General features: G+C 40.0%; 1 protein-coding gene across 1 annotated transcript in view; it reads right to left on the bottom strand.

The window, feature by feature from the left end:
- DCHS2 (dachsous cadherin-related 2) overlaps positions 1 to 18,682 on the bottom strand; it is a 117,028-nt gene that overhangs the window by 27,086 nt on the left and 71,260 nt on the right. Inside the window, 7 exon segments of the mRNA XM_075150206.1 lie at positions 3,302 to 3,541; positions 4,485 to 5,325; positions 6,530 to 6,687; positions 13,298 to 13,397; positions 13,886 to 14,105; positions 15,401 to 16,517; positions 17,830 to 18,066. Of these exon segments, the coding sequence (XP_075006307.1) occupies positions 3,302 to 3,541; positions 4,485 to 5,325; positions 6,530 to 6,687; positions 13,298 to 13,397; positions 13,886 to 14,105; positions 15,401 to 16,517; positions 17,830 to 18,066 (2,913 nt within the window).

Raw genomic sequence — 18,682 nt, 5'->3', positions numbered from 1 at the left:
AGTTGACTATTCACACACTGTTAAATTAAAACTTTTAACCGTTAAAGGACACAGATATGTGACACCTTAATTACATTTAATTACCAAGCACTTACTGCCTCCTTTCTCACATGCAGCTGCTAGGAGCGTACACTTAGCAGTAAGAGAAAGCTGCACACCTTGCCCAAGAGAGGAGCATAATGACTCTACGTATTCACATACCACGGCACAGCAGCTGACACATTTGCACTTCATCCAACCTGTTGGTTAATTATTCAGTAGTGCTAGTCACATTTTGGGGGCTGAAATTACAAACCGAAATGAGAAACAAACTATTCTTCCTGTGCATTACAAGCTGGCAGAGGAGCTAAGCTCCTTCCTTGCCACCAGTCAGTGGCAAGGACCCCTTTCCCTGCAGGCCAAATGGCAGGGTGGATGCATGGTGCCTGAGCTGCAGCCAGGGAAAAGCTTCAGCCCCTTTTCCCATTCCCCCTCCACAGCACAGGCAGCCCCTGTGCTCCCACAGCTTCTTGGAAGCAGCAGCCATGGCATTACACTGTGGGTATGTCTTGGGCCAACACCAGTGAAGAAGCAATGGGAACAAATGTCCCCCGTGGCCCAAATCTAGGCTCAAGTCTCATCTTTATAATACTAGTGCTGTTAAGACCATGATAATCCATGAATACGAGCAAGACAAAATGTCTAGTGAATAGCAGTAAGCCCTGTCTCATAACTCTCAGTCAGCGATCCCTATTAACCTGAGATTTTTCTCCTAAGGCTCCAGACATAACTACTGAACCACAGAGATGCACATCAGCTTAAAAGCAGACCTTGACAAATGCTCGTTCAGTTCATTCAGACCTTCTGCAAAGACGTATCTTAAGACAAACCCCTGACCTATCTTAAATACGCTGTGGGTATCTTTGCTTTCCTATGCATTTTTTCCAGCATTTACCTGTATTACACGTGACTTTACACTTGCATTTACTTGTGTTCCGCTGTCAGATGTCAGTCTTGGGGCAGGTGGAGAGCTCCCACAGCGTAACAGAACTTAGAGAAAGTGACGCAACATAGAGTTGTCATAAGTGCAGCTCTTGTAATGTGCAGGAGGCAGTTGGCCGAACAAGATGTTTTATGGATATCCACGTGAAAGAAAATCATTACAAGCAAAAAGTTCAGTAGTGATTTCAAAAAAAAAAAAAAGAAAAGAAAAAAAAAGAAAAAAAGACCTTTTGAACTGGAATCAAGCTTAAAGCTTGGGTCAAACACAAAGAAGGTGACAGCTGCTTGCTTTCCCTCTTCTCCTCACAGGGAATGAAATAGAAAGACAATTAAAACGAAAGATGGATGATGGCTGATATTGTCAGTAAAAATGATTCCTCCCTGTGGTCAGTCAGGGAACATACGAAGTGAAAACAAACAAAAAAAAAATCTGTGATGGGAGGAAAGTCCTCCACTGAGACGATGCAAACATTACTGGGATGTGAACTGCAATTTAAAGAGCGAATAAAAATAAAGTAAAAATGTGATGAAAAAAATAAAAAACACCATGAGAGGAGTCATCTTATTCAAAAATTCTGTTCCAAAAATATAAGAAAAGTGAGTAGCATTATATTTATATGACTCCTATATAAACCTACTTTCTTATATTATGAGCATCACTTCAGTATTTGTTTGGAATAATACTGTTACATGCACATGACATGGGGCCAAATCAGGCAAACATGAGAAAAAGACCCAACAGAAGGACTGTGGTTACTGGAAAATGTACTTTAAAAAAAAGCAGGAAGGAACCAACAGCCACAACAGTGCTCCAGTCCAAAGTGTCTGCACAGGCAGGCACACACTGTGCCACCCAGTACACTTGGAATGCCCTTCCTCTCCCCCGCTCCCTCCTCCTAGCAGTTCCCAAAATTTCCCACAAGATGTGCAATAAATAAATATAAGGGACAGAGAAAGGACGGAGAGAAATTCAAGCAAATTCCCACTTCTTTTCTCTACGATCTTGCAAATTTTTACTTCAAATACTGCCTTTTTTTAATAGTGTGATCCACAAAAGAAAGAAAATACTTGGAAGAGTGAGGTACAGAGGTAGACTGTAACGCTGCTCAGCTGTCATGAAGATTTTCATAGACAGGGCTACCCACCCATTCCTAATTTCTAAATACTTTCCATACTTGTGGGGAAATGTCTGTTCTATATAGCACCTCTATTGAGCTCACACCAGCCTTTTGTAATCAATATGTGCTCTACATTAAAATGACAAATCTTACTGAATACAGAAAATTACTTTGCTAACAAGACCTATTGTTTTATCTATTTTTTGGATAGCACAACCTTAAACAATTCTAAAGATGTGGCAGAAAGTGAAGCCACAGTAAAAAGAAAGTTATTCACAGAGTTGAGACAACCTTTGGGCCAATTGCAGCAGTACTTAAATATTTAATTCTCTTCCCAGATTTTATCTTTACTGGAGACCACAGACTCTGTGTAACAGTTTCATGTTACATCAACTGCAAGCACTGTGCGTGGTGTTACTTAAGATAAGATTCCCTCCAGCACACAGACTACTTCTAACATCATATGCATTTTAGATATTTCAAAAGAGCAGGTAGTTGAAGAACTGGAGGGAATTTTTTGTTGCTTAGCAAAGCACGTTCAGTCCTTACCGGTGATTCAAAGAGCATATGAACCACCCCTTCTTACTCATCCATTCTGCATATGTTTGAAAAGCAATGCATTCATATACACTTACATAAGTTTTATGTATGTAAAATCCTATTTGAAATCCAGAGCGGCTTCCACGATCCTGTCACAGCTCAACTAGCTGGAAAATCTTGGATGACAGTGCCCCTCTCCGGTCAGAAAAGATTAGTGCATATTTGCTGGTTCTGTTACAAAACCAGAACCCCTGTTTAGTGAACTGTTTTAAAACTATTCAAAACGCTCTGATTGAGAGTAACAAAATGTTCAAATATTAACTTTAATTGAGTTGACCACTGTTTGCTCTTTTATAACCAGAGCACGCTGGCTGTCCTCACATGAAAGCTGCAGTACGCTGAGCTACTCTGCATCATGCAAGCGCACATTTTGATTTAACATACCAGTCAGAGCTGAAGCTACCCCAGTGTGCAAGTCAGAATACCTCCAAGCCCTGAATAAAGGTTGAGGGTCTGAACCAAAAGCCATGTTCTGAAACTCAAAAATCATACACTACCTAGGGAAAAGCACAACAGCTGTACATGCAAGCACAGCAGGCAGCAAGATTTGATCGGTCTACTATGGTCCCCAATGAAATTAATAGCAAAAGGACAGAAATTACCTGTATCCCTGTCCACAGCTTCCACCATTATGACAAACTCCCCCGGATCTTGGTTTTCACGAACTGCAGTCTCGTAAAACTGCTTCAGAAATATCGGGGTCTCATCATTCACATCAAGAACAATGATGGTTAGAACCTGCGTGGCAGAGAGAGCTGGGCTGCCGTCATCAAGAGCCATGACTGTCAAACTGTAGTGCTCCTGAATCTCACGGTCCAGAAGCTGGGCTGTAGTTAAGAGTCCTGTTATAAAGAAAGAAGGTATTAAAAAAATATTCTGGTCCAGGTTAGCACCCCAGTTTTTCCAGCACTCACAGCTTCAATGTAGTATCACCGTGTACGCTGTGCCACTGCCGCAAGACTTTGGAGTCAATCATTACCTGTGATTCCCTTTAGAGTGCTAATTGGCCCAGAAATACTCATTTTGACATCAAGGGAAACTGGGATTCATGGAATATTCAAGTTCAGAGATTCCTTTTTATTTAACTTTGGGCTTAACTTTTCAGCTTCATTTAATAAATATTTGTCACCTTTTGCACATAAGTTATGCAATTAGGAGCTCTACAAATCAGTGTCAGCTGTATCACATAATGGATTCAAAATCAGAGTAAGAACCAGAAAATATGCAACTATTAGGGTGAGATTTGCATTTGTGTCCAGATGGTATAATACTTACAGAACTCATTCAGGACCCAGAGAATTTCAGAGGGCTGAAGACTGAAATTCATCAGCCCTTTGAGCCTCCACTGAACATGTTCTACCCACAGTGTAACGTGCATTCTTCAGTACTGACTTTGCCTTTCCTCATGTGTACGTATAGCAACATATGTGTGTACACATGCTTTAAGTATGCATCATGCAAAAATCAGAATGAAGTGTCTCACTGCACACACTTTTTCCCCACATTCCTTAATGCGCTATTGGAAGGCGACCCACTACATCTACACAACACAGTAATGGTGTCATGCAGAAATTTTTGAGCTGAGTCTCACCGAGCTTGCCTATTGCACGTAGTACTGCCATGCTCGTGTGGTGCTCTGCCCAAGGTAATCACCCCTGAGGATAATAAGTCACCTAGGTAGAGTACCATAGTAATGTGGTATTTCAATATTGCATTGTATGTGCTCCCAAATATTACTGTGAGAAGCACAGTACAAGAAACTCCAGAGAACAGAAGTTACAATACCTGTGATTTTATCCAATACAAATGCTTTGTTCTCATTGCCTGAAAGAATGTGATATGTAACTTGTCCATTTCTTCCCTCATCAGGATCCTTTGCAATTATGTGGTGCACAAGGAAGCCCACCTCCACATCCTCCATGACATAGGAAAGAGGCGAAGACATAAAACTGGGACTGTTGTCATTGATATCTAAAATAACAATTTTCGCAGCCAGGGAATCAACCCTACGATCAGTCAGATTTATTGCCTGGTCTGCCGCAGACACTGTAAGGATCACAGAGCGCGTAATCTCCCTGTCTAGTGGAAAAGCTGTGGTCAAGGTGCCATACGAAGGGTGAATAAGAAATGGATTTTCACCCATGTTACTTATTTCTAGGGAATACTCTATTTTGCTGTTCAGAAAACTGCCATCTCCATCTTTTGCATTGAATGTGTAAACCAGAGTGCCAACAGGTGCATTTTCCTCTATGCCAATCACTATGAAGTCATCCTGAAAATATGGAGAATGATCATTCTGATCTTCTATGTCGATACTTAGGAAGACAGTGTTATTCTGTGGAGGATTATTGTTATAATCCTTTATAATAACTTGCAAAAGAAAGTGTGAAGCTGTTTCATAGTCAAGTTCCTTGGAAAGAAAAAGGTCTCCTGTCAAGCTATCTATTTCAAAATGAACATCATCATCATCTTTAGCGATACTGAAATGCAGTTTTCTGTTAGTTGTTAGATGATTATCAGGCCACTTCAGAGAATTCAACACTTGTGCAGGTTTAAAATTCTCAGGTATGACGAAGTGCTTGAAATCTTGAGAGAAGACAGATCTCCCGTTGGGAAGTGGGATTACCTGCAACAAAAGCACAAAGACTGCAATATTTTCCCATTGTTATTATGAATAGTGTAATGAAAATTTTTTTCCTTAATTGAGAGTTTAATCATTTATTATTTGTGACTATATTTATCCTAAGTATGCCTCAAAGCCAGAAAACAAACTCACCATACTCTGTAAGAGTTCAAATAGTCCTTGGCCAGTCATGCCATAACTCTATCTTTCATTCTCACGTTAAAAAAAGGGACAAGACTGTCTCTCACCCTCTGAATCACAGCAGTCCAAAGACAGACGACCTGAATACTGCTGCCTCTGCCCCTACTCTGAAGCACTTCAATTGTCTTTCTACACAGGACAGCATCACAGGGACAGATGTGACAAAGAAAGCACGGTACTTTATGCAGTTTGCCAAACACAAACAGAGAGCTGGGGTTTTTTTGAGGGTTGTTTATGTCATTTATGTCATCATCATGTTTCATTCATTATGGATTGCTGCAGTGTTCCAAGTTAATGCTTTAAAATGAAAGGATCTCTTTAACTGTGGGAACTGCATTTGCCTTATCTTGACTGAAGCATTTTTCTTCCAAGCTATCCAAAATTAACCATCTTTTGGGTGACATGAAAACAGCACCCTCGGTGATGTTCAGCCTCTGATAAAGGAGCGCACAGGCAGCCTGGACAAAGCAGCCCCACTGCAGCTCGACGAACAGTAGGTGGCTGGCTGTGGAAAGAGCACACGCTGGACTTCACACTCCCATGCAGCGCAGCCCTTTATAAACCAGCACAACAGAATGATCTGTCCTTAAACTGGGTTAGAGAGACAGAATTTAGAAAAGAGAGTAACATAGTGGAGAAAAAAAATAGCTACTGTCTCCCCCATTCTCAGTCCCTCCTGATATTTGCTTTTCATTCTGCCTACCCGGATATTTTCCTTCTCTTTTCCAGTGTTCATAATGATCTCCAACTAAAGCACAAACATCATCTATTTACAAGACAACCCAGAATGCTGTTGTGTATTCTTAACAAATCAAAATGAGTCTGCCTTCTCATTTCCTCACTCAACAGAAAAATGGCTAACGAAAATTACCATGAGACAAGGTGCTTATAATTTTGAACTTCCTCCTTTCTTCAGCTTATTTCCCTAGCTTCTCCCAGAATTGTTTTTTCAAAGAAACTAAGTATCTAACATAACTGTTCTATCCGTACAACAGTAAACAAGTACCCGGATGTAAACAGCAACATGTCCTTGAAGTGAAGGCATCCCCTGGTCCCTGGCTGTGACCATCATTCTGTAGTCTGATCTCTCAGCATGTGACAGAGACCGGGTTGTTCTTAATTCCCCACTGAGAACATCAATCTGGAAGTATCCCATATCCTCTTCTGTGGGGAAAAAGTGGATAGGAGTTATTGCAGATCTCTTCAGCTTGCCTCCATAGTACTGAACATTGTAATTAACAGTAAGAAAGCAGGACCCTGAGGAAAGGGAACCTGCTGCACTCATTTGGATCTCTCTGGCTCATTTGGTTCACCTCGTCTTCCTTCATTGAGTACATAGTTGTTATAACCCACTTACACTGGATTTAGAAAGCTAGAGAGAGAAACGCTATGGACTACTAAAGCAACTGCTCAATTTTGTACCAACGGTGTGTGCATCAGGAGAGCAGCAGACACCCCAGGATTGGTACTCCTGCTTCCAACATAAGTTGGCAGGCAGGGCCAGAGAAAGAATTAAGTCTTAGTCTCTGAACTGGCATGAAGCATCAAGTAGGTGATGCTGGATAGACAGCTGGCTCCTGTCTCTTGCAGACTATGGGGCAGCAAAGAGCCCTATCTACCCCTAAGACACTGAAACAGCAGTGATGCCACCTGCCCTGCCTGTGCTCTGAACCAGGAGCTAACTGGGGGTAGCTAAAATTTTACAGTAAATTGTTGCAGAATATTGGAAATTATGCTTACATCCTTCATCAAGGACTGGCTGCATGCTAATGCAAGCAACTTCTAATTAAAATTACTACTTGCAGCTACATCATAATACATTTATTCTAGAGTTGCAAAGAAAAATTCTTCCACAAAAGAGTAAAGAGCTCTTTGTGACTTAGAATCATTTAGGTTGGAAAAGACCCTTAAGATCATCCTTAAGATCATCGAGTCCAACCATAAACCTAACACTACCAAGTCTACCACTAAACCATGTCCCCAAGTGCCACGTCTACACGTCTTTTAAATACCTCCAGGGATGGTGACTCAACCACTTCCCTGGGCAGCCTGTTCTAGTGCTTGATAATGCTTTCAGTGAAGAAATTTTTCCTAATACCCATCTAAACCTCCCCTGGCACAACTTGAGGCCGTTTCCTCTCATCCTATCACTTATTACCTGGGAAAAAAGACCCACCTCCCCCATTTTCAAGGAATGCAATACAAATTACTCTCCAATTTTTAGTAAAATGGGAAAGTATCTATTACTTGGTATACCTTACCAAAACCTGAGAAAATCGAAGTTGTCATAACAACTTCTCTCTTAAAATACCATGCAAACAACTTTTTGCTATGTGAATTTTTAATAAGGTGTGCTAGCGGGTTAAACAAAGTCATGCAGTGTACAGCTGCTACTCTAATAAGCAACTGTGGTAAAAATAAATTCAGTGCAGATGTAGTACACAAAACACCCATAAAGAACTATATTTCCATAGGCACCTAAGTGAGCATGAAGCTGTTTATGTTCTCCAAATCTGCACATGCAAATTAGTTAGCTGCACATATAGATGTTCATTTTTTTTATCCAATCACCTCACCTCCAACTGTAAAATATTTGCACCTGTACAATTTGAAAAAACACTGAGCAGGCTAGTTGGAAAACAGGGTTTTCGCAATCAAGAAATAGGAGTTTTTTCCAATATTGTTCTGCTATTTTTGATTGACTATAGGTTTCGAATGCTCCGTGAATCCCTTCTGGGTTGACTCTTGCAGTCTGGAACGTAACAAGGAAATTGCCAACAAAAGGAAACAATATGTAGAGACAATTATATTGAATGAGACAGTCCTGCATTCTGCATTTTTCATGATAGTTTCAAAATATTAATACTGCTATATTACTGTTTTCATAAGTAGCTTTTGGTTACTTTCCTGGTTTAGGTCCCAACAGTATGTCTACATTCACAGATATACTATTTTGTTCCATATAATATTTCATGACACAAAATCCCAGCTAAGCAAATGGCAGAGGAGATATGAAAAACAGAACACATAACGTGAATTGCATGCATGTATTTTTAACATTTTGCTAAAACTGACATTTAAAATAACTGATAGGGAGAACTAACAAGAAAAAGAAAACAGTAAACAGAAATGCACGAAAACTATTCCCTTCATTTTTCTACCAAAATGGAGCTGCAGTTACCAAACCGAATCAAAAATAAAAAATAGTTTAAAAAAAAAATCAGAACAAAAACATTGCAAGTATATAATTCCAATCTGAGCATGAGGCTATGAGGATTCACCCTTGCTTCAGCAGTGATGAGGACAGTCAGTACCTCTTAGCATAAAAAACAATACTTGTTTTTCTGTTTCAAGCAGCAGAACATAGATAGCTAAGCTCAATGGAAATAGGTGTCAGTCCAAAGAGCTTCTGAAGGGTTGGAGCTTATTTGATAGGAGAAAGGAATGGTTAGAATTTATATTTTTGAATAAAAGAATGCTGGTCAGAAAAGAAATTACTAATAGCGTTATTCACTAGAGACTACAATTCCACTAAAATCCAAATATTGCATGAAATGGTCAGTTTTGCACATATTTTGGGGGCGATAAAGTAACAGAAAAGTCTGATAATGTTGGAAAGAGATATTGTATAAAACCAGAACCCCTTGGGACTTCCATATTGAAAGTATTTCTCATTTTCATCTTTTTTATCTGGTACTGCACTATAAAGACAGTCAAAACTGAAACATCTTATTTCTATTTTTTTGGTATTTTTATCAGTCTACTTTTTAATTTATTCATGGACAATTTCAAAGTGTAGCCATTTGATTCCAAATCAGAAAACACTTCAAGGAAAAAAACCCTTATGAAATGGATTTCCCTTCATCTACAGACAGACTAATCAAACTTTTATACTACATTTTGTAGCTAAAGCAATTTCTTCAATTTCTGAATTTCAAAAGCCTACCTAAAGACAGAGCTTGCTTTTCAGCTGATTTAACAGATGACATATACTAAGAAAAGGGATAGACCACTTTTGAATACTTTTGCCCAAGATTTCCGAGGGCAAGTGCATGTGAGTGGTAGCTTGCTCACTTTCTAAATACACTCCAAATCCTCCTCCTCAGTCTTTTGGAAGATCAAAGTGAGGAATAAGGGAAAAGGCGGTTTTAAGTTTTTCACTCAAAGAGCATGTCAGTCGTTGCTCTAAAAGCTCATGCTCCCTGCACTTCCAGAAACATATGCTCAGCTTTCATCTTCATAAGTCACCTGAATTAGGCAACTGCTGCTTATATCATACACCCTAAAGATGTCCCTTTTTGTATGAAGAGAAAAGGAAGAAAGTATAGGACAAATGGATAAGAAAGAAGGAAATTGAGAAGAGCAGATGAAGCATGGAACAGAAGAAAATTAAATCTCTCAATAACTAGACTCTAATGGCCCCAGTCTCTTCTTGTGCTTGCAACTCTACCCTAACCTGCCAATAAACAGATACGCTTTTTCACTTAAGTTTTCCACCTCTGCATTGTCCAACCTGTTGGCCAGGCTTTCATTTACTTGAGCCAACGCCCAGGCACTTTCTCAACTCTGTGCTCTCAAACATAATCACAAGAAACTGCAGTTTTGGACAAAAAAAGATGGCCTGAGAAACTCCAGGCAACGTGTGGTGTGAACTTTGGCAGAATTTCAAGCTTTCCAGGGACTAGCATTCAGGCAAAATGGCCCAGAAAGCAGACAGAAAGCAACACTAGAGTTTTCTCAGATATCCGTGACCTCAGTAAACAGTGATAGTTAGCTACATGTTTTCACCTAATCTCCTGAAGAACTGTACCTTTCCTAGGCTTTAAAAAACTTAATGCCTTGTCTATCTCATTCTCCTTTGAGATGGAAGAAAAGTTGTTTCTCTTAACAGAAAAGAGAAAGCCAAGGCAATGCCATGGCTCCCACAGAGCTTGAACACCGCAGGGCTTGCTGAGAAATGCAGTCCTCTGCAAGTCTAGGAATGCTTCCTGCGTGCTGCTTGCAAATCACCCTAGAGAACAAGTACTTGTCCACAGACATATGTAGAACACTTGCCAATTCGTGTATGTTAGCAGTGTAAACTAGGCTTCTCCTAGCACTCTGGTGGTCAAGTGCTAACGTATCTGCAGAATTGGTCCAAATATAACTGTAAAAGCCTCTACTTTGCCAGTGCTAGTCTTAACACACAAAGCAATAGTTTATGATGCACTATAAATACAGACTGATTTTTATTATAAGTGCTATAATATAACCTATTGACAGTCGTAAAGAAGGCCAGGCAAATCACTTTGCAATTGCCAGAGTCACTAAGTTGGGATTCACCTCCCTCGGGATTAGGTTACTCTTTCCATGATAACACAAGAGTGGAGGTAGGGCCATATGATCATGCATTTCCATACACATGAATGTTTAAGGATTATTTGTTTTGATTTTCTGGGAAGAGAGAGGCGCATTTTGAAGGAAACACTTCTCCTCTGAAGGCTAAAATTCATCTGTTTTGTAAACCTCATAGTTCTTTTACAGATTTTTCCTTACGTAATTTGTTGGCATTTGTCATTAGCCCTCCTGCATAGCTTAATCTATTGCTGCTATCCTGGCATTTCTTTAAGGTCTCAAGAACATTAAAAATTACCCAGTGACTTTTACAAGCTTAACAGCTGACACTGACACTCATAGCTCTTAATCTTGTGGCAGTGTCTCAACTGTTGAAAAGAGCACTGGTCTGCATGCAGTCCTCCAATTAACCTGATGCCTTTGTGTTTAACAAATACGGCTGTGAATCAGATCATATTTCTTCTTCATATTTTAGTACTGAACAATGTCCCAGAACTAGAAAACACTATTTTAAATATAAACCAGGCAAGAACTTCACCATGAAAAAGAAGACCAGATGTTAAAGGCTGTGAGCCAATGAACAACAACAACAAAAAATAGTATCAGAGAAGCTCAGCCGTTTCTGGATTTGTTTATCGGGAAAATATCTAGTTCCAAGGCTGGAAGGGCTCTTTTAGTGTTTTTTTTTGCTGCTGTTTTTATCCTTTTGTTCTTTCTAGAGACAGCATTTGCAAGACCAGTCATATTTTGTGTTGCTAGTCATTTTTATAATTTGAACTCTTTCTTACTCCCCTCTGGGGCTCTACAGTGAAGCCAGTAAGAAAGTCCCATGTGCTGTTTGAAGGAAGGGCATACAGTTAGATATACAGACCGGCAGAGACCCCTGAAGGACACTTCCCGTGTTGCCTGGCCATCACCCTTCAAACAAAGAGCTGGATACTACTCATTCCCTTTTTCTTAAGGGAGATTACTTCGTGCAAAATATTATTATTCACAAAGCAGAAGTCTACTTCAGCTTTTCTCCAGTTCCCTCTGGAAGAGGCAGTCACTTGTATCCAAATTAAGGGTATAATAGCACGGCCATAAACTGATCCTACAGTCTTTTATTATCTACATATATTTCAACTGCAAAATTTTCAATAGAGTTGTTAAATGTCTCATTTTTTTAAGCATCTCTTGATGGAACAGAGCAGAGTTAGTTCTCTGGCCCTTGTGGATTTGGATCTTAACGTCCTTCCATTACTCCACAGAAGTCAAAAGGGTACATAAAGACACAGTATAACATAATCAATGGGAATCTTTTGGTAATTTCAGCCTTGGCAAGAAAGGGCTACAGATTCCCTTGCTCTTTAAGAGTGAGGGGTTCTTTACTCTGCAGTGACAAATAGTTGTAATGAGTTTAAACCAACCGAGCCCACATTTGAGCTCCGCCTACACAGAAAAAAACACCTGAGGAAATGCACTGAGTGGATGGAAATATTGGAAATGTTTTCTTGCTCTGACGAAACAGTGTGCTCTATGCAAATCACCATAGATTACATATAGCTTAAAAGATATTGATTACACTAAGCTGGTAGAATAAAGCAGCTACCAAAATAAAAGAAATAGTTCTGTTCTTGGCACCTCTTGCTGTTTTGAACCAATAGTGAAGCAAAGCAGGAGGAACAGACATGTTTTCCTCACTGGTTACAGACGGGAGTTCTCTCTTGCGTAAAAGTGTGGCAAGTGGTACGTGGCAAAAACAGAGATCACATCTATGTCTCTTACCAGTATTAATGCCCCAGTCCCACTTATGCTCTAATTTAAGACTGCTCTGTTACTGATTTCACTGCAAACAAAACTGGATCCTATAGCTTACCCCAGAAGTGAACTACTACATGTAGGAATTACGGGGAAAACTAAAGAGAAGTGTTTTTAAGCAGCCACGCTATGTCAGGCTAACACAGTGCTAAACAAAGCGTGAAACATGAACTAAAAACCACAAGCTTCATTGTTTGCCCAGATTATCTGCTGATCCTTCTGATCCCTGTCTCAGACTGTCATGAACCATTCTTTTAGCAGGAAAATTTTCAATTGGTCATGGGAAAAGGGAGATCATCTTTCCTTTGAGATGTTAAACAACTGGCTGAAACACTAAACTGTACAGTACGAGATCACAGTCCTAATCTTTTCTGAGTGCTGTTTGAATGTTCTCTGTTCGGCCACACAAGCAAACAAATCCCTGGGAAGATGGGGCAGAGGGGGAAGGGAGGAAAGGTAGCTGCTTGCACTTCCTTAGATACTTCATGAGACATATGATGGTCCCGATTCCTATTTACACAGGCACCTTTATTCTAACAGACACAAAATAGACATAAAATCCTGTATGTATACATGGCACCTCTAAATCTCTAGTTATTTCAATGTATCTTTTCTTACGAATAACACTTTAAATTCTTACCTGATTCTATTGCATATAATACAACACCGTTGCTTCCAGAATCAAAGTCTTTTGCAAAGACAGTGGTAATAAGTGTCCCTGATGGCTGCCCTTCCAAAACCTGTCATCAAGCAGTTTATAAATAATTTGCAAATATACATGGACAACAGCGAGTCTTAAAATAAATTCCTTACCATAACACAAGAGTTTAGCTGTTGCTCTGTTTTCCATCTCAGTAATATTTACAGTCATTGCAAAGAGCATTTCAGGAAATGGTTAAATAATACAGTTCTAGCAATCCTCTGTTACAGTCTGCATATATTGCTAATTCAAAAATCTTTAGTACGGCCGATTCAGAGGTCAGAAATTAAAAAGAGATTCTACTGCATACATAAATAAAATTATACATGTATATCCTTTACATCTAACAGTATACAAGGTGGAGAAGTGTAATCGTTTGATAAATTCTGAAATTCCCAAAAATACCCGAGTCTCAGTTAAGAATGGGTTACGTTTCTATTTGTTACTGTTTCACAGCACGGGGGGTTTGGGCTCCTGCCACAGGGTGGTGCTGGGAGCAAGGCAGCGCATCCCGCCGGCAGCACCCACCTGGAGGCGCAGCTCCTGCCCGGGCGCCGCCTGAGGGAAGAGGGGCTCGTTGTCGTTGAGGTCCCTCACCGCGATGTACACAGCTGCTGTGGCGTTAAGCCGCGGCGACCCGTGATCAGTCACTAGCACGGTCAGCTGGTGGTGAGCATGTTTTTCACGGTCCAGTGCAACCCAGTTTATGATTTCACCTGATGGACAAAGAAAGTGAAGGAGAAAGGGACTTAGATATCTATTTGCTATATGCTAGCACTCATCTTACCATATGCAATTATACATTCAGTTTAATGTGAAATCATGATACGTCTTCTGATACACCTTACTGCTGACCTTAAAACCTCAGCTTTCCAAGCTCCGTTCCACAGAAACGTTCTGTCAATCACAGTTTGCACTTGTACTTTAGTACCATATTACATCCTTTACTGTACAGTGGATGCAAAGGTATAAAACAGTATGAACCAACGTGCTGACCTTCCAAAGAAATCCATCCGGCCTTTTCTTCACCACACTTCAGGACAGATAATATATGAGCACAGGGTTTTAACTGCTGACAAATGGCCTTTATTATGCCCTTGGGTTAGGAAATTCTCAACACAATGTCTGTACATTAATCAGGAACACTTATGTCTCCTATACATTCTGGTAAACCCAGTGAATAAATCTGACCGAATCTTCTCTCCCTCTGCTCAAACATATTCAGTATAATGTAGATTTGTGGTTGACCTAAGTCCTTCACATGGATAACCACATTTTAAGATCTTCTTGGTTAACTCTAGTATTCTGTTTGCCTTTAAACTTCCATGAACGAACTCAACAGGAACCTGCTTTGAAATGACAATTTTATTTTGAGATTCACAATTTTGAGAGAAATTCTTGGAGAGCCTATTCACTGCCCCTGAGGACTGGGCATCTGGGAACAGGAATTTTAAACAGCAGATCTTTGCTCGCTACGTATTATTTTGCTAAACCGAATTATTTACAGTGCCTGAGTTCCTTACAGGATTCTCTTCCTCTGGACTCTCCATGTTGTGTCTGTGGTGTTATACTGTGTGGACATAGTAGCTATTACTCAAGGCATTTGGGATTCACTGCAGGGTACACCCTGTGCCGTGAAAAATTTCTCTCAGCCAATTTGATTTCTGTGGTGCCATGTACAGCATGAACTCAGTTTTGATGTAACTTACAGAGGTTTTCACAATTATTTTAAATCACTGTAACTGTCAAATGTCATAGTTACCTTTACAGTTATTTATGGCTGATCTGTACTTTTCAACTGTACTTGATCCCAGGCAATTAAGTTCCTCATATGAACTACTGAAGCTATAACTTAAAACTCCTTCTTTTAATTTGTTACAGTCAAACACTGAAACTTATGACCAAGTGACCAGAATGAAGTCATGAAAAAAATCAAATCCTAAGGGTTAGTTCATTCTTTATGAACATGTATTAGATTTATTTCATTCCCCAAATTGTGAAGCTCTGAGTTAGAATATTCACATATCAACCCAAGAAACTCACAGCAGTTCCTGAAAGCTTTACACTTTACTTCCATTCCCTTAGGGAAGGCTGCTTTCCAAAAGCAATATTAGGCAGATTACAAATCATAAAATGCTACCTGTGTTGGAATTCATCTTGAAATACTTTCCATCAGACAAGAGGAAATAGGAAAGTTGTCCATTTCTTCCCGAGTCTTTGTCAACAGCTGTAATGGTGCCAACCACACCCCTGGGAATTGGATTTTCCTCCATTTCAAAGAAGTAGCTTTCACGCATAAACATGGGAGAATTATCATTTTCATCCAGGACATTAACTATTACCGATGTACTTGCATTTTGCCTGAGGTTTTCATCCTCGGAGGTGCTGACCAGGGCTCTAAAACTTAGTATCTGTGCACATTCGTAGTTCAAATGTTTCCGAAGATAAATCCAGCCAGTATCAGAGCTGATTCCAAATGCAACAGAATCTGTGCTAGGCTCTAAGGAATACGTCAGCTTGGAGGTAACACTACGTGGATCAAGTGAGTGGGCTTGAACCTGAAGGATTCGGGCACCTGGAGAGGTAGCTTCACTGATTTCTACTTGATACACCAAGTTTTGAAAAACCAAAGTAGGGCCCATCTTCTGCTCTTCAATAATCACTGTCAACATCAGCAAAGAAGTCAGAGGAGGACTTCCACAGTCTTCAGCTGCTATGTGTAGAGTATATTCCTGCTGCTTATCCGCAAATACTGTCCTGGTGAGGTTCACCACTCCAAGGCTTGGGTCAATGCTAAATGCATTTGACTGCTTGCTTGCGATACTATATTTGATCGCCCCATTTAGGCCACTGTCTTTGTCTTCTGCATGAGCAATGTAGACAGCAGTGCCAGGAGGCTGGGTATGTGAAATAGTTACCTTATCAGATTTGGTAAGAAATACCGGAGGGTTGTCATTAATATCTATCACAGATATGTTGACCTGGGTGCTACTGTAAACAGGGGAGTTACCCAACTGCGACTGAACGGTGAGCACCACAACAGACTGAGTTTCATAATCAAGCTGTTTTTTGGAGCGGATGATACCAAACTGGGGGTCAATAGAGAATCTTCCATGTGGATCACCGGAGGAAATTCTGTAAGAAACCACTTCTAAAGAATCTAGAAATGCAAATAACAACAAAAAATGTTAAAAAAAAAAAAGAAAGTTATAACATGAGGGTTGGTGAAGAATGCATGCTGTTAAATTCAGCAGAATAAATGTAAGCTACACAGATGTTTGATTTTCTTGGGCTTTTTATGCTTCCTTCTTCCTGTCCCTGGAGCCCTTCAGTAAAATATACAGTTTGTCCATTTGTGCACTGTTTGATTTTCATCTCACCGGTATGATAAAACTCTATAGAGAAAATAGTATAATAGCCTCTTGTTTTTCCCAATCTAAAATATAGAAAAAACGCTTCTACAAATTAGTATTATGGGAGTAATATCACTACACACAGGCATTCACTATAGCAAGGAATGAAACAGGTGGCAGTTCTCTGAACGAACTGCATTTTACTGAAATTACTGGTCACGGATGACCATTGCTATCACCCTTGTACATCAGATGCTACCTAAAGCAAAAGCTATCTAAAAGTTCAGGCTTATTACCAAGGCCGCTCTGCAGGTGCTACCTCACCCCGAGGACAGTGTCAATGCACTGTCCTTCCAAGAAGAAGAAAACGGAAGGACCCAACTAATCAAACTTATATAAAACTTCTGCCTCTACCACTTTACCTCCATCATCAAGCTGGTACATGGAGTCATGGCTCCCACTGCTCTGCATAGGAACCAAATATATATGGCTAGGACAGGGTTTTTTATGACTAAGGCTTGGCAGGAGCTAACCCATTTCCCTCTAAAAATGATAACGAAACCAAATGGATTAAATACATTTTCAAAAGGTCCCATAAACATTCCTCTGGACTTCACCACTTAATTTGAGAAAACGTGGGGTTTTTTTGATTTTTTTTTTTTTGTTTGTTCATTTGGGGTTTTTTTGCAGCAGCACTTCATATAGATTCTCTGAAACTTCTGAACACTCTCTGATCATGAGTATTGCTCTGAGATTTGTCTTGCATGGCTAATGCTTTAACACAAGCCACACTGTCACACAGACCCTTCCTTACACTTCCACAACATGCTTCCAATCTCTCCATTTACAATTATAGAAATCCATCTGGAAGAAAATGGCAGCAGTTGCCAATCCCCATGGACCACCAAGGAGAGTACCATGAATCTCCATCTGTTCTAAAGAGCGTCCTGATACAGCAGTGATTACACCAGTTGCTGTAAATACCAACAGTAAATACTATTTAATGCTCGACAGACCGAGTGAATAATATGAAGGTTTAAAAAAGAAAAATTATCTGCAGGTATTTCCAGTTAATGATCACAACAAAAATGCAATGTGATCTCTGAGCACGCAACTTACTTGGAGGTTCTCTGGCCTTTACGGTGCCAATCGGGCTGCCTTCAGATGCATCTTCGGGAACAGAAAAAGTATACCGGGATCTCTCAAATATGGCAGGGGCCGCAGCAGTCTGAAGGATGTTTACTGTTACAGCTGCATTGGTGGCAGAGGGAAGGCCACCCCCATCCCGTGCAGAAACAGTCAGGAAGAGTGCAGAACGTGCCAGCTGGCCAAGAGCTGAGATCAGGTAAATAATTCCTGAAAGTATATCGAAAAGTCCCCAAATAAAACATCCACACAAACAGGGCTGAAGCCCCAAAATACAAATCTTAGGAGCAGTGGGCTCCTATCTGGGAAGCAATCACCTGATGTCTGATCACAAGTTTCTGGTAAAATACCCTTTAATAGTAAATTCCAAGGTCTGTTGAATTTGCAAGCTGCTAACAATTACGTTTTTTATAAACTATATGAAATAAGTAATTCTTTGAAAAGAAAATGCAACACATTGTCCAGAAATACAGCACTTTGGATGTGCCTTCCTCAAGATAAATATATTTTCATCCTTTAATTCTGATGAATGAGACTAGCTGTCTCCAAATACATTCTCTTCTGACTGCTAAAATAAGACTTTAGTAATATCAGATAATTATGCCCTATTTTCAAATACTCCGTATATTACTACAGACACCCACATCTAACTACTATTACCTAAGATGGTAGCATGGACAGAAAGAATGAACATGGCAGAAATCCTGTCCCATCTTCTTCTACAGTAAAAGCTTGTATGAACTTCAAAGAAAGCTTTGTTTGAGTGAAGACTTCAGTCTCAGCAATGAGAAATACATCCAAACCATAGCTCTCTACGGGATGTTCA

This window comes from Calonectris borealis, chromosome 4 (assembly GCF_964195595.1).
Source record: "Calonectris borealis chromosome 4, bCalBor7.hap1.2, whole genome shotgun sequence".
Taxonomy (NCBI): domain Eukaryota; kingdom Metazoa; phylum Chordata; class Aves; order Procellariiformes; family Procellariidae; genus Calonectris; species Calonectris borealis.
This window is presented reverse-complemented; position numbering and strand designations above follow the sequence as displayed.